At 40.9% G+C, this 17,410-nt stretch overlaps 1 protein-coding gene across 1 annotated transcript in view; it reads right to left on the reverse strand.

The window, feature by feature from the left end:
• The window catches only part of tmem163a (transmembrane protein 163a), a 59,522-nt gene extending 52,078 nt beyond the window's left edge, over positions 1 to 7,444 (reverse strand). Inside the window, exon 1 of the mRNA XM_073474281.1 lies at positions 7,327 to 7,444. Coding sequence (XP_073330382.1) covers positions 7,327 to 7,429 — 103 coding nt within the window. The 5' untranslated portion in view covers positions 7,430 to 7,444. The remainder of the gene's footprint in view (positions 1 to 7,326) is intronic.
• Between the last annotated feature and the right edge of the window lie 9,966 nt (positions 7,445 to 17,410).

A 17,410-nucleotide genomic window follows, 5' to 3' on the forward strand; every position in this document is an offset into this window, starting at 1 on the left:
TGGTTCGCATGATAAAAAGCATATTATCATATTCTGCCTGCCACCAGCCACAGTCCCAGACTGTCTCTGACTCGAGCCACTCCCTCCTGCCCTACAGTAACCCCTTTCCCTCCAGGCCCAGTCTCCTGTCTGTCCCTGCACACCTGCTCACCTGGTTCCACTTTCCCTCATCACTCCTGCAGTATTTAACCAGCTGATTTCCACCCACTCCTTGCCAGACTGTCAATTTGCTTTAAGTGTTGTGCCTTCTCTTTTAAGCCTCCTATACCTGGACCTGACCCTGTACCTGCCTCTTTGTCTATATCTACCTTCCCTTTGGCAATAAATCATTGAACGGTTTCAGTCTGTCTCGGTTGTCTGCGCTTGGGTCCTCCTCCCTTTACTGCCAGAAATCCCCAGAAGTGGAGCATATTTTCATTTACCGTATAATGCTGCTGGCATAACAGGTCAAGACTCTTGTTTAGGACAGCAGAAAATAAAGTAGAGCCGAGGCTGAAACGCTAAAATGCCAAAATGCCAAAATATACATCAAGGCAACAAGGTGCCTGCTACACTTAAACACAGAATGTAACAGAAGATGTAAACAGTCCAATAACTGCTTTTAATAAAATATTTAAGCTCTGTCTGTCTTCCAGTGGTTTATTTTTCAACCAGTTCTTTCTTACCACTTGTCAAACATGCGGTTCTTGTTTGAAAGTTGGGCTAACTTTTTTTTTTTCCACTCTCTGGCTCGGCTCTTCCTATCTGAAGTCTGGCACAGATAGATATCCATAAAGTGATGGTTTATTTATAACTACGTTGAGCTTTTACTTTATGTATCTGGGTTAAATCACAGTAATTACAGCTCTACTGCAGAGAGAGCAAACAAGAGACGTGGAGACAGAGAGAAAAGTGGAAAAAGAGAGGACTGAGAGGGAAGCTGTGTGAAGAAGTCTCAGACATCTATCACTGACCTTATTTTCATCTTCCTCCATCTCCTCCTGTCACATTCTAACTTTCTTCTTCCATCACACAGTCTTTGTATTTCTTTCTTTCTTTTTCTACTGGACTTCTTGCTCCAAAATCTTTGTACTTCCTCCTCTGTCCTCGCTGACTTTATGTCCCCTTTCTATCTCGCCTTCGTTCCCCTCCTCTGTCCCTCCTGCTCCCTCCGAGCAGAAGCCTCCTTGCTCGAACATTAAATGGTCGTTGGCCCTGCCGCTGATTGATCGCGTGGCACCCAGTTAGTCCAAGGGCCAGCTCTTATAGCCTGCTGCTCCAGGCCCTGTGAGGCAATCTGAAAATCATTCTTGTAGGTGTGCACGCCGTCCACTTCACAGCTTTTCCTCTGGTCGCTTAGAAAGCACAATACGAATGCATCAGGTGATCACGAGTGAAAAAATCCCTCATACCTGATAACAACACAATATGTATTCAGTTAGCTATGGCTCGGGTTGGGATTTCTAATAAGACACATTGAAAGGTTGTAAAAACACCCTCTCTTCATATAATTCAGCAGCACAGAGGTGTGAAGACAATGTGGAATGAAGGAGACGTGTGTTCATTATATTTCATTTATCTGAGCTGCTGCTTCCACTGAAGAAGACAAAACTGTCGCTTAAGTACAAAAAATGAAACCTTTCCTTTGTATTTTATACCCTGTTGAGTGGCCACTGTAAAGCCTCTATTCTGATTGGAAAACCGGGCTCTGCCTCCGACACCGTGTCCAGATTCAATGTAACGTCCTTGCGATGTACAGTAAGTGTTTACAGTGTTTTTGAGGAATAATAAAGGTGGGGCAAAATATGAAAACAGCAATATACGTATTATTTCCTCTTGCGATACGATTTCTGATACACTCCCGCCAAATACTGATATTTGTGCTCTGAACAGGCTCCCTTTGACAGTTTGACTTACAAGAGTCACTGCTTCGTAACTCCTTTCAACTTAATTCACACAGATTGGAAAGATTTTAGTGAGCCATATCTTTCCTTTAAACATCTTAACTACAGCTCTGCTTTCTGGCAGGTCAGCATTTTTCCACTTTATGGCCGTTTTACATTGAAATGATGGCGAACATTAATACGGACAAGTCGCAGTCAGTGTGTGCGATAAAGAGGCACTAAGTTCTGAGAGTCTTGCAGTGAATTAATACATAATTTTCTGCGTTTTGCATCCTAAAGTTGTAAACAGATACTTTGTTTGTTCCCAAGAAAACTCTTCTTAACCAGATATATGATGATTTGATCACAGTCTCATCTTTATTTAAGTGGCTATGGTACAAGTATACAGTGTGAACAGGGAGGGTGTGATAATCTGCTTCACGCTGCTGCATCCTTTATTACTTCCACCCTCTCTATCATCCTGATATATTAAAGTTAACTTGTCTCGTATTACTGGTAAGATTTCATCATGAAGAGAAAATATAAGTGAGAGAAATACGACTTCTATATCTGCTAACATCATATATCTCTGGCATGAACGCAGTATACTAAAATGTCGAGTCTTTGCATAAAATACTAAGTGCATAAAATATTGTCTGGGGACTAACGTTTGTTGTGTCAGACCCTTATTTACATAAAACAACAGAAATAAACATACGTGGGAGGTTGGCAGTGTCTGCTGCAGACTCGCTCTGGGTTGTTTGTTTAGTTAAAGCACAGAATCAAAGTAAACAGTTGTCTTTTTTTTGGATCAAAGCTCTTCATTCATTCAATCAAATTGGAAATGTACTACTGAGATCCATGCGCGCGTGTCTCCAGATGCCTCACTGACCATAACATCAAGGAAATGTGATGTCATCTCGTGGTTTCCTGTGTTTGTCAGTCACGTTTTTGTTGTAGTTCCTCTAATTGCTCCTTCGCGCTCTTCTGTCCGACTCGATGCCAATATACCTGCTGCTTCCTCTTCAAGTGTGGTCTCTGCTCAGTGTCTGAGCCTGTCGCGTCTGATAAAGCCTCGAGGACTTGTACCACTTTCACAGGTGAGCAGATAGCCACGAGAGCACAAAAGACCAGCCTCTCACAAAAGGTTGTGAGCTGACACAGAGCAGCCACTTACCATCAAGACATTCAAGGCCCGACACAATTGAAAGTGGAGCAGAAAAGGATCGGCCTCGAGTCCCCATTCCTTCTAAATGTTAAAATACTGCTAAAGGTCACAGAAGAGGCAGTTTTTCCTCAGAGAGAAGAAAAGGGGAGATAGAGAAGAAGATGGGGAGGAAAGGAGAAAGAGCAAAAACTGGAAAGGTTGGCAGAAACAGGATGAAAGATCTACGAGTAGATAAAGAGGACTTTGACTTTTACTATGCTTCAACATAAAACATGTCCACCAGAGGAGAAGCCATGAAATCAATGTACAAGACACCCAATACACAGTTATGGAGGAGTATTTGGGCTCTTTTCAGACTTTTTTTCAGAAGTCTGACAAAATGTTGACTTTATTCTCAGAATTTGTTCTCTTTTCTCAGAAATGTAACTTTTTTTAAACCCAGAAGTCAGACTGCCTTCTCAGAATTCACACTGTTTACTCAGACTTTTGACTGCTTTCTCAGAAATCTTTTTTTACCCGATTTTTCTTTTCTTTTTTTACCAGAATTCAGATCTTTTTCTCAGAGTTCACATCCCCACCCAACATCTGTTTTCTCAGAATTCACTTTTTTCACAGAATTCAGATTTTTTTCCTCAGATTTCTGACTGTGAGAAGTCAGAATTGTGAAAAATAAAATGTCAGAACCAAAAATAGTGTTTCCAGTGGCCCTGATCCTCTTCCGTACACAGTGGATTACAGTGGGCTCTACACAGGGTGGCTTGATAGCATCAAAACAGTTTTTGTCTTTACCCAAGAGGGCGGGCTCTGAGTGAGCACATAAAAGAGGAAAGTATAGAAAGTATAGGGTAAGGAAACAAGCTGATGGAACGTAAAAGATAAGAGATGGAGGATGGCGAAAGTGAGAGTATGAGAGAAAGTAGGGCACAGGCGGGAGGAGACGGCACGCTGGCGTTCTTTAAAGTTGAGCCACCACATCGACTAAATCCCCGACGCTGCCTGCCAGGACTCGTCCTGCCTCGTCCCCTGGTACCATCGCACCTTTTAGAGCTTCACTTCACACCTCCATTTCCATATGTCTCTGGTACCTCTGCTCTCTTTCACTAAGTTGTCTCCTCTTCATCACCCAGCTTCTCCTCCCTTTTTACCCCTCTCCACGCTGTGGGGGGGAAGAAGAGGGAGGCGTTGCATTTATTTATTAACTTTAACTTTAGCCTGGCCCGTCCTCTTGAGACTGCAGTTATGACTGGTGGAGGAGAGCCTATGTACACATACCCGCCCCCGTTTCTACGATGACGTGAGAATCTGAAAAACTTTTTACAATTCACACAAAATCCATATCCATCTATCATCGACATCATCATCATCATCTTCGTTATAATCACGGTCATCATCGTCATGGTCTTCATCACCACTGCCATGATCATCGTCATCGTCACTGGACCTTTACGGCTCATTCAAATCCGTTTGCTTCATGGTTTATTATTTTTTTCTAGTGATTTTTGGCGTACTCTACTCCAGGGCTGCTCAAACTTGGCGCACCATAAGGTTCAATTTGGTCTGCCAGATGTTTCTAGTGAAAACAAAATTAAAAATTAATTAAAAAAATACGAGAACATAAATTGCTGTTTATGCTGTTTTACTTTCTGTGAGATAAAAAAAAAAAAAACTCTTTAAATATTTAGGATCCTTATTAATTATTTTTCATAATCTGAGCCCGGCAGGCAGAGTGACACACGCAGGAAGTCAGTCAATAAAGGGGGTTTAGGCTCCTAGCGCCATCAACAATAGTAACAACCGCTCATACCACCCTCATCTAACTTCCTTTGGTGTGATTCAGCTGAATCACTTAAAGAAGTTAGTTAGTGCCTACTCAGCACATCAATGATTAGACAAAAGGTCTGAATAGACTGGGACACTTTGTGACTTGAAGCTGATGCTTAGCCAGGATGACAAAGCAACATCCTGTGGTGCACTCACAAGAGTTTTAGTACGTGGTAGACATCCTCTATATCATAAGACTACAAAATGTGTGCTGCAGCTGCATTGCTACATCCTTTTACAACATCGCAGGGATCACTGAAGTAAAGTACACGTGGTGCATCACCAGGAAAAACAGAAAAACAAGTCATTTTGTTCCAGATCTAGATTCAGTTACTGAGTACAGTTAATGATTGTTTATCACATAAAGGACATCAAAGCAGTGAAATATATAAGACACTTCCAGCTAAGAAACTCCTGTATACCTCTTTGATAAAAACTCAGAGGAAGAAGCTGAGTAAAAAATGTGAATTTGCAATTCTGCACTCTTCTTTTACTTTAATACGTCCCTGTGTTTGTATATTAATGTACACACATCTAGCCATTGTTAATTAGATGTATTTATGAAACACTGGCTAATGAAACACTTACTGCAACGACACCTTTGAGAATACATAGTAGGAATAACAATGCCCCCTTCCAGTGAGTCCTTATCACTATAAGACTATCTTGTGTTTTAGTAAGTTTTAGGGAAGTGTCAAAAATAGTTGGCAGGGAGTCTCGAAAGAATGAAAGTATCATCAGGTTTTAACTCCCAACAAGTCAAATACTGCAGCTTGGTCAGTGGCTTTAAGCTCCAAACTATGATGCTCTACTTAACCCTCTAGCGTCAGTTTTGTAGATGAAGGGCTCTGCAGTCGAGTTAGGCACAAAAACTACTTGCAACAACTGGTAAGGCTTTCAAAATGAAGCGTTCTGACATACATACATTTACATATTATGACATATTATGACTTTTAGACTGTTATTTAAGCTGTCAAACAATCACAGTTTGGTTAGGTTAAGGCACCAAAATATTTGGTTAGGTTTAGGAAAAGATCCTGCTTTATATTAAAATACCGGTCAGTCACGTCACTTACTTAGCTTACGTTAATTAATGTACTTACGCAATATAACTTACTAGCAATCTACAGTCTGCCAGTCCAAAAGTCCTGCGTATGACCCAGCTCACCATCCCCGAGCTTCCAAAAAATGACGCTATGGGTAACTTGGTCAAACTTAGAAGTGTAGGGCCACTGACCAAGCTGCCCTATTTGACTTGATGAGACACAACTTGTGAGGTATAGTTTGCAGGTTCTTACTTTTCATATGTACTGAAATCCTCTGCCTGAAAGTAAACAACATCATTTCACAATATCTCTTGTGGTTTTCTGCCAAGAAATGTAGTAGTCGAGTGTTTTCTCTTTTTCTCCAACAAGCACAACTGACACAACACAACTGATGAATCAACAGTGCTTCTTTTTAACCACACCACTGTGTGAATGTAGGACGCCAAACCACATTTTCTGAATAAGACATATGAAAGATTGGCCACGCTCCACCAGGAAACAATAACTTCTCAGCTTTTAAAATGAATTAGTCAGATTCAATCATGTGCTTTCATCTGGCTGGCCTTCAGCAGGTCAGTGTGGCTAAAAGGTTAATGCTCTTTCTTTGTCATACTGCTCAAGAAATGTGTGACCTGACCTTTGACCTGTGCTGAGTCCCAATTAGTGACACATTACATGGGCTGACATTTGAATTATCCTTACTTTTATGACTGAATGAAAAGGCTTCTTTTAAAAAAAACACGCAGAGGCTTGTTGTACGCACTGAAAGAATCCATTGAAAATGTGTCCTTGATGCTCTGTTAGCCGTGTTATTAATCGGCTCTTTCATGTGCCGTTGTATTATTCTTTCAGTCTAGTCTTTGCTTTAAGTAACGCTCAGATTATCATGGAATTAAAATAAATCACAGCATTTAAAATACAACAAATATTAGGGATATTTTTGTCTAAATCAAAAGCAGCATTTGTGACTTTTGACCTTAAATAAACAGGTAATATGAATACAATCTATAGTGAACATTGTAAGTCCAACCTCACATTACAACATGTTTGAACCATTTCTAGAAAGGGCGTCTCGATGACAACATCTCCTCTGAGTCAATGGGGAAGTGAGGAATAAACAGCCACAGTCAGTTTGCCATGACTGTATAGCACATACACTGTATGTATAGCACATACACTGTATGCATAGCACATACACTGTATGTATAGCACATACACTGTATGTATAGCACATACACTGTATGTATAGCACATATACTGTATGTATAGCACATACACTGTATGTATAGCACATACACTGTATGTATAGCACATATACTGTATGTATAGCACATACACTGTATGTATAGCACATACACTGTATGTATAGCACATACACTGTATGTATAGCACCACATGTTGCCCATAAATGAATACTTTAAATTCTTACTGAAAGCTGCCACAGCCAGTATGAGCGTCACCACGATGGAGACCCAGGAGACCCACAGTGCCTTCTTCCTGTAGCTCTGAGCCTCGTGGGGCTTCAGACGCATGCTGCTCTCCAGAAGACCTGCAGTGAGACACGTAAACTCTGTTACAAGAACAATTCCTTCTTTGTTTGTGTGTGTTTTATTAACGTCATATTCATCATTTGACCTCATCAAGTGTCCAGAGGGAACTAATCTTTTCGACTTCTTAGATAGCAACACAAATCTCTAATGTCCTATTTGTAAGAAAGAAACGCTTTAGGGACCTACAATCCCAAAGTGGATTCTCAGTATTTGACTCAAAAGTAAACTTTTCTTACAAATAGGACCTATAAATATTTAATAATCAGTGCTTTGTTCATCACAAAAATCAGTTGTGAATCAGTAATGAATTAACTATTTGGGATCAATTCCACAACAACAATAGTGTTTTGTTTTGGTCGTGACTACAATGAGAAACTCAGCTTTAACATGCAAGACAAGTCAATGAGGTCAGTGGTTAGTGTAACAAAGTCAGCATTCACCCATTCACACACACATTCATACACTTGTGGCAGAGGCTATCATGCCGGATGCTAGGCCAGGAGCAATCTGGGGTTCAGTATCGTGGCCAAGGTGTTTTTATTTACACATGACAAAAACAAGCAATTTTTGTGAATGAAACTTGGATGGTGAAGTTGCCCCAAAGGATTATGTTGCAGCCTTTTTTAGCGCAGCGTGTCGCTGTTGCCAGCTGAAGCAATCTACTGAACCAATTCCAAAAGATGCTCCATGAACTGGCTGGTGTACCAGCCCAACTATTATAGTGATCTAAAACTAAACCAAAAACCAAAATTACATGTGAAAAATATTTTTTTTATTTTGATTTAACTGAAAAAAACTAAAACTAACTGAAATGATGTTGTGTACCTACAAAACTAACTAAAGAGAAACAGAAATATACCAGATTTGTCTTTAGTTTTTGTCAAATTGGTCAAATTTGCTAAGACAAAAAGCATGAGGGGGCATTTGTGCATATGTTTAATGAGACTGGGACGTCAGTAGCCTTTACAAACTGTTGTTGCCCCTGACTATTACCCCACATTATATGATTAAATGAACTAAAACTAATACTGACACTGATAAAAACTACACATTTTTAAACTCAACTGAAAAAAGTTAAAAAAAAAAAACTCTGGAAACTAAACTGACTTGAACAAAAAAATTAATGCTACAATCAATCCACTATACGAGACGCCTAACTGATCTATCCTCGAGTGTTTATTAGTGCTTCAATCAATAAAATGGGGCTGTTTCTTCCCTGCATCGCTCCTGTTAGATAATCATCCACGCCTTCCGAGAGAGCACCGGATCATTGGGGATTTACACTGTTGGACACCAAACACTGTGTAATGCCCAGAGACCCTTGTTGCACTGCAGATTACAGGTCATGGGTGAAGCATAGCTCAGGGACGGCTTGTCAAGTTTGACTTCAACAGAACTTCCCCTCGCAGCGACGCAGTCAGGCCCTCAAACTCATACAAAATAATGATGAACTAACCTATTCAGAATACAAAATTACCAACAAAACCAAACAAAGTAAAGGCTCAGATCTCCTCTAACAGTCTAGACACAGAGTTTTACAGCAGAATATCAGTATAATAACCCCCATACATTTCCTCCCAGCTCTGTTTCTCTGCCTGAAGTCACAGACAAAAAGCAGAGATTCTGAACCGCCTGAAGCTTTTCCATTGTCATGTAGCGTGAGGCTGGCTCTGCAGACTCATGCAACATTTATGAGCCTGAACTTTTACATCCAAAAGAGCTTTTAATGATATCAGTTGTCACTCTGTCCAGAGTCTGACATTTGTCTCAGGGAAGCATTGCAGTCACTTGTGAACTCTCACACAGGAGGTGTTTTCTTTTCAGGCTTCAAGTTTATCCACAAAAATAGACAGATAATGGAGCTAATGGAGGGAAAATACAGCTCTTTTGGACGCATTTCAGTAATCATAATCGGAAGTTACTTCAACATATCCATTTAGGAGGAGACAAACTGCACTCAAAGGGTAATTTAGATGGAATGTCAAGGTGTTTGTGAGGCTTTGCCCTTATTTGTTGTATTTACGGAGGCATTGTTCAAGACTATTGGAGGATGAGACATATTTTGTCTATAAAACTCCTGCTTTGGGGAAATTTGCTCTCACAGGCACAGATAAACAAAGCTTCAACACTAATAAGGTGTCATTGCAGTGCGAGAGTCGTGCATTACACCAGATTGTGTTCAAGACCTGAAAATGCTTCCATAAAATAGACCTTTGCCTCTATCGTGCTACCAGCAAAGTTTTTTTTTTTCAAATCAACTGACTTTCTTTGAATACTGCAGAAACCTTCACTCTGTCTCCTATTTGAAAACCCACAAAACTGGGTCATTTCTTTGATATAAATATTTAATTGTAAATATTTGTCAGGGTGCCATATAACTTGATCTGCAGAAAAACCAGCTAGCTGCGGCCCGACCAGGCAACTAGCTGCACAGCTAACTAAGCTAACTAGCTAATGGCAGATACTGTTAGTAGCCATTAGAGCTGGGGAGCAAGACATCCACCAGGTACCGTTCCAGTATTTGTAAGGGTGAATATACTTGATATTTTTAAGGACACTTAAGAAAACTGGAGCCAAAAAAACAAAGTTTGAACATATCCGTGCTTTGCAGGACTGCACAGTGCCAACATTTTTAAAGTCTGTCACCTTTATTTATATTTTTGCTTTTCATCTTTGTTTTTCTCCCATTTTGTCACACAATCTGTGCGGTCCAGTTCACCCTCCATGCAGTACATGTTGTTGTTTACTCCCACAGTTTGTTTAGTGTCGGTGTAGACAGAGGGAGACGTGAATCCAGAGGGAGATGGTGCTGCTAAAGGGATACAATCCCTCACCGGCTTCCCACCAGTAAACAGATGTACTACTTCAACTGGCTTTAGTTTAGTTCTGGCAACTTGTATCCAACTGTTGGTAACTACTTTGTATCGAAGTGCACACATAAATGTATGATGGTAAGGAGTTTGTGATACTGCTCCTGTACTATTTGACACTATGGTGAGCAAAGACACCCAGTTTGAACGTAATTAGTTTAGAAATCTGAAATCCTGACATGACGTCTTCAGAATGGTGTATATTCAGTAGTTAGCATCCATAATTTATTATATCCAGTGTCATTCTCATACTTGAAGTCATTAAAACATGTAAATTTTGTTTACACGAATAGTAAAACATCACACAGACTCTTTTTATCGTTGCGACTGCTAACGGCACAAACCCATTCTCCCCTTGACTTTTAACCATATAGCTGATGTGAAATCACTTAATCTGGCTGTAATTGATTTCTTTTGAAGACAGAAGGTCAAAGAAAATCACATGGCTTGTGTTTATGAGGAGCTAAAAGTCATCTGGAAGTTTTTCCGTCAGGGTCTGTCTGTGGAAATGGCCTTCTTAGAAAAGTGTGCAGCAAGTGTGAGGGAGGGCATCACAAGGAGCGACATTTAGAGACACAATAAACACTTCTGGTCATACGATTATTTGACTTGATTGCAAAACATGTTTTGAAACCCGTCTGGTCCTGCTCTTATACAAGGCCTCCATTTTCTAAGGCAGGGCTCTTGACTGACTTTTCACAACGGTTGCACTAGTGCGCCTAACTCTTTCATTTAGGAGCACCAGGACATAATTTGGGTGCATCTAATGATATATTTTAATTTAATTTCTTAACTATTCCCAATTTAAATCCCTGCACATGCAAGAATAAATTGCGATAAACTAAATAATTAAAGGATTATCCTCATTTTCAGGTTCATAATTTTATTTCAGGATACTACTAGAACAGGTTTACATGGCTTGATGCTCAAAAAACACTTTTGTTTTGTCATGCAGCAGCGCTGTATTCCCTCTCTTTCTGAGACGCTCTGTTTTAGCTCCTGTCTCTTTAAGGCCCCCCCTCTCAAATACCCAGTCTGCTCTGATTGGTCAGCTCACACACACCTGAGCCAGCACCGCTCACCATGTCTCCAGACAGCTCTGTCGTGTTTTCAGCTTCTAGTTAGCTTCACTTTTACACTGTGAATACAGGCGTAAAATATATAAATGTGTGACATGGTGACGTAGTGTGATGTCATGTCACGTCTGCAGGAACAAAAAAACTGCTATTATTAAGCTGTCCGTGTGTGTGTGTGCGTGTGTGTGTGTGTGTGTGTGTGTGTGCGTGGTTGATGGTAAGTGAGACAGCACGGATAAATCAGTTTGTTCACATGATACCAGGCTGGGGGGGGATCAGACAGCTGAAAGCATGTGCTTCACATTTCATCACACACACACACACACACACACACAGTGTGGGTGGTTGCATGTGTGTGTGCGTTCTCTCTAGACACTTGTCTCTTGTCACACCTTTCTTTTCTAAAAATAATTAACATCAGCCTTGCAGCTTCGAAAGGCTGATTACACACACACACACACACACAAAGCCCGGAAACACATGACTGAATATAATACTCCTGGGAGGAGTGTGAGCTGAAAGAGATAAATTAATTACATTTTTTAACATAATCTGTAAAACCTGTCTCTACCTGTCTTATTTATACGCTATCAGACATAACTGCAAGATAGATAGATAGATAGATAGATAGATAGATAGAAACACAGGCATGGTTAGGCATGATCAGACTGCAGAGGTGTTCTTGCAGCCATGGCAGGGACTTTTATGTAAATAGGGGAGAGATGAGGAAAGCGAAGGAGGGAGGTAGACAGGGACATTGTGATTGTGAGAAATGTATTGTGCAGGATGTGTTTGTTTAAAGCTCCCTTCGCTTGACGTGTCTCTAAATCGTTTTTCATATCACCTTTAATATCTGTGTGTGTTTGTGACCCTTTTGACCACTACAAATCAATTCGTGAGTGGTGGTTGCCACCATTTATGAAGCTCCCTGGTCTGGAAAGTGAAGTGCCTTAAACCTGCATACTTTCTAATGGTCTGCTGATGCTACTGGTTTCAAAAAGAGGTCTGATTGTATGTGAGCTTATGAGAAAATGGACCTATTTCTCACTTCAGTTTATGGACTCAGTCTGCAGTTTCAAGTCTTCTTCAATAAAGCACGTTTTTCGTTTAGTAAATTATGGTCGCATTTTGAGTAAAATAGATGATATGCATCAGGGCTGGCTATGCTTGGATTGATGGGTTGCTACCACTGCATGTCCTCAGGATCTCCTCCCCAGCTCCACCCTCTCGTTCAAATATGGTCAATCCTGCCACCAAGAAAACCAAGATGGCGACGGCGATAACACCAGACTCGAGGCTTCAAAACCACGGTCACGGTGGGTATACACTTGGACACGTCGGATAATAACATCTGTGGCTCTAGAGGAGCTTTGGCAAAGCCTCAGAGAGGAACCCTTGTGATGTCATATTGATGATGTCAGGGTTCTCTCGGTGGGCCGTCCAACACCAAGAGTGATCACTGTAACGATAGCTATCATGATAACGACGTGAGCGCCCACAGTGACGAACAATAAAGTTGTTGTGAGCGCCGAGCACGCGCTGCGCCCTCAAGCTGTGTCAGCAGCTTTGGAAAATGGATATTGATGCCTGTTACTGCTGTATGTTACACAGAGAAGCAAACAAAAAACCCAGAAAATGGTTTCTAAGTAATTAAGTTCTTGAACAATGAGAGGAGTTGGGAGAATCCAACACTGTGTTACAAGTGTCGTCCTCATCAATCATCCCGGTGATCGTCAAAGACGACATCAGTAGAAACAAAACGAACTTCAGAGATCGTTTGGCAGTAAATGTCTCAAAGGCATTTAACAAGCTGTTTAAATAACCAAGATTGAGTTATTAGAGAAGTGTTTCATAAATGCCAGCAATTAGCTTATGTAAAAGGGGTCAGCTACAGTTAGAAACCAATATAATAAAGACTCCTGCGACAGTATTTTGTAGAAAAATGTCCCCCAACGGCGTCAAAGACGACATCAGTAAAAACAAAACGAATGTCAGAGACCGTTTGGCAGTAAATGTCTCAGGCAAAATTATGTTTGTGTTTTTTGCAGTCACACGTTACAAAGGCATTAAATAAGCTGTTTAAATAACCAAGATTGAGTTATTAGAGAAGTGTTTCATAAATGCCAGCAATTAGCTTATGTAAAAGGGGTCAGATGCAGTTAGAAACCAATATAATAAAGACTCCTGCGACAGTATTTTGTAGAAAAATGTCCCCAAAATTAAGGTGATGATCCTGTAAATTCAGATGGATTCTGATTGACTGACTCTGAAAGTGATCCCAATGGTACCACTCACCACTGCTGTAGTCGTTCTAGTTATGGTGTGGGTTTATGTATAGCTATTGTTATAGTTATTGCTCTTAGTTTGGACAGGAGACGACAACTTTGGAACAAGGACCATGATGGCTGGCCAATTAAATGCAAAAAAAATTATCAAGTTGCATTATGGGAAATGTAGGAACCAAGGACCAAATGTCAGGATATCTCAGACTCAACTAATCTGATTTATATCCTTTTTTTGGTCCCTGACAAGTTTCAGACCTTTTAGAATTACAACCATAAATTGCTGAAATACCCCTTTAAGGGATCAACTCTGACAACTGGCCATTGTCTGTAAGTCTTTCAAGGAATGACAACATCTTTCTTCTTTTTCCTCCTTCATCCTGACCTCTTCTTTGTCTTTGCTTAGTTAGACGCGAGGTGGATACTGTCGGGTGATGAAAGCTCTTAAAAATAAGCCAAATCCTTCCAACGATACTAAATACATTACCCCCTTCAGATTTAATTAATAACTAAAAACACGCTCCATCATATTAGTCTCATCGAGCTACTTAAAGCTGCACATTTCAGTCAAAATGTCAATCACTCACTGAGAGCAGAAATAATGCAACTGAATGCATATGTAAGCAACAGGCTTATGATGTATTGTGTAACTGAGGCCTCTTTTGTTATCCACGGGGGAATGTGTTGTTTCTGTGGTTTCATGCATATATGAGATCATGAATGGGATTATTTTTTCAGCGGAAACATCACACACAGGCGGACTCACATGTGCTTAAGCAAATGCAAAGACACACTTGAGGGGTCTGTTAGGCACGCATGTGACTGGTATCAGACCCTGTAAAGCAGACTGAGCGCATGTTTTAAGGAGGAATCGAAATTCCCACAGCCGAGCTTGTCCCCCGAAGGCAATCTAATATGAATGAATGAATGAATTTAACAATGTTTTAAGCCTCGAATTCAACTTTGCCTCACTCTGAATCCTGCTGATGTAGGACCATCATAAATTATTTAAATGAGGGCGGACTAAAAATACCTCGCAGGGTAAAAATACCCCTCCTGTCTCCCCAGGGGCCCCTCAACACGCACACATCCGCACTCACGCAACATCCATAACTTTTAATAACCAGCTCCGGACATGACAGAGACAGATAAAGTTACCTTCTCCCTCCACACTGTCTGTGATCTTCATCTCCTGGCCCGTGGTGAACGGCTCGGGCTGCCCGGGGGCTTTGGCTGGCTGGTGATGGTTGTTGGTGAAGCCATCCGGGGCGCACTGGCCGTTCCGCACCGTGGCCGGGCAGGGATCCACAATAGTCGGGTCTGGGACAGGGTAGGACTCCTGGGTCGCCGGGTCTGTCATTGTTGTTGCAGTTGCTGGTTTGTTTTTGCAGGCTCGCAGGCGGAGAAAATATGAAAGATGAGGATGGGAAAATAAAAAGATTCACGCCGGTTCGCTGAGTGCAGCAGCCATCCAGCGCGCCCGATATGCCACCGGTGTCGACTTGCGCAAGGCTGTGGCTGTGGGGTGGTGGGGGGGTTGAGAAGAGAGACGAGAGATGGCGATAAGAGGAGATGAGAGATAAAGGATTTATCTCCCCAGCATCAGCAGCGAGCCAACTCCCTCTGTGTGAACTCACAAACACAGCGAGGAAACAGCCTCAGTGGAAACAGCCTGTCCGACGGAGCCACTTAGAGACAGTTTAGGGTTAGATGCGGCGATGCGATAAATTGCTGAGATCTGCTGTGGATCTGACAGGCGGTGCCAGCAAGTTTATTTTCCTCCTCCCCTTCCTCCTTCTCTCCTTCTCTCCTCCTCTCTCACAACTCAGCTCCCTATTCCCACACAGGCCACTTACATGAGATAACCAGCAGTGACATCCATCCACAATCAATCACAGCGTTTTAAAGTTTCATTCGTGGATGAAACACAACTTTAATGCATCTTAGAGAGCTGTTTTTCTTTTTTTTTTATCAAGAACAAAAATATAAATGTGATATTGTTTCCATGGTTTACCCTATTATCAATCTAATCTTATGATTATGATGATAAGATGAGCCTAATTAGTTTAGTTCACATCTTTATTGTTTGAGTATTTGCTTCAAAATCCCAAATTTGTTATCAAATTATCAAAACCAGTGGGAATAAACTGTCTACTACACCACAGCCTTGTTAATGATTGTTTATGATGCAACTGTCTTGAAGCTCAACGTGGTCACAGCAACAATTAACCACTAGGTGGCGCCGAAACGACATAGTTGTGAGCAGGTGAGAACATGAAAAAAATAGAAAAAAACAAAAAACAAAAGTCTCCAGTTGGAGAAGAAGTATTGAGCTCTATTGGCTACCAATACCACACTGTAAAAAATACCCCCTGTCATGCTTCCAAAGCCTCACTTAAAGCAACATTATGTCACTTTTTTAAACTAATTTTCAGGTTCATATTTTTATTTGGGGGTCCTAGTAGAATAGGTTTACATACTTCAATTTTCAAAAACACATTATTTTTCTCACACAGTGCATTGCTGCAGCATCCCTTTACACACTGTGTCTTGAATGCTCCGTTTTAGCTACAGAGTGAGACATCTCACCTCTCTTCAATCTTTGATGAGAGTTGCACACAGTGCATTACTTAACGGGCAGGATGTAACCAATCAGAAGCCAATCACCACTGCAGCTGGGCGCCAATTTCTACATAATGTTGCTTTAAAGGGTAACTCCACCAATTTGACACATTAAGTGTGTTTATAGGTCTTGGGGGGTATTACTGCATATGCAGGGGAAAAGTAGTATAAAGTATTTTGTGGCTGCATGTAATCTGATAAATTGCCTCCATCGATGTCACTCAGTGATTAAGTTGCATTGTGGGTAATGTAGGCACCAGGTTTTGAAAAGAAAGAAGAATGTGTGGAGTAAAAGAGGCGATACCTCTGGTTCTGCTGTATCGATTTTGATCATTTGTTTTTAAACTGTATAATGAGCCCAACAGTGTTATAGGAGGTCAATCCTAGACCAGCAGACTGCTTTTCAAAACCTGACAATTACATTACCCACAATGCAACGTAGCCACTGAGTGACATAACTGTAGGCAGTTTATCAGATTACATGCAGCTTCCTCCGGAGCCACAAAAGGCTTTATATTACTTTTTACATATGCATTAGTACTCCCCAAGACCTGTAAACACACTTTAATGTGTAAAATTGATGGAGTTACCCTTTAAGTAAAAGTATGATGGTGTTATCAGCAAAATGTACTAAGTATGAAAAGTCCAGTTTTCACTTGACAGGAATTAAAGCTGCCAGCTAGTGGAGTCAAAAGTCCAATATTTGCCTCTGAGGTGTAGTGGAGTAGAAGTCCAAAGTTGAATAAAACGGTAAATACTCAAGCAAAGTACAAGTACCTTGAATTTGTACTTGAGTAAATGTACTCAGTTACATTCCACCACTGAAGATATCAGTCAGCTTTTCTGTAGCTCTGGGATTTTCACCTATAGTGAGTCTACGGCCTAATGGTGTAATGTAACTGTTGCAACATCCAAACATGCACTTATCATAAACTATAAAGCACAAAGCTCTGACTCAGCATTATACGGGCACTCAGATGAGTGTGTCTGTGTGTAGTTCAAGTAGGGTGAGGTGTAATTAATCTAGTCTTAGGCTGTAATATCACGTCATAGTTCAGAATATCAACCATCAGCGAGGCTAAATGTCCTCCACAGACTGATGAATACTTTCTG

The sequence above is a fragment of the Pagrus major genome, chromosome 9 (assembly GCF_040436345.1).
Source record: "Pagrus major chromosome 9, Pma_NU_1.0".
Lineage (NCBI taxonomy): Eukaryota > Metazoa > Chordata > Actinopteri > Spariformes > Sparidae > Pagrus > Pagrus major.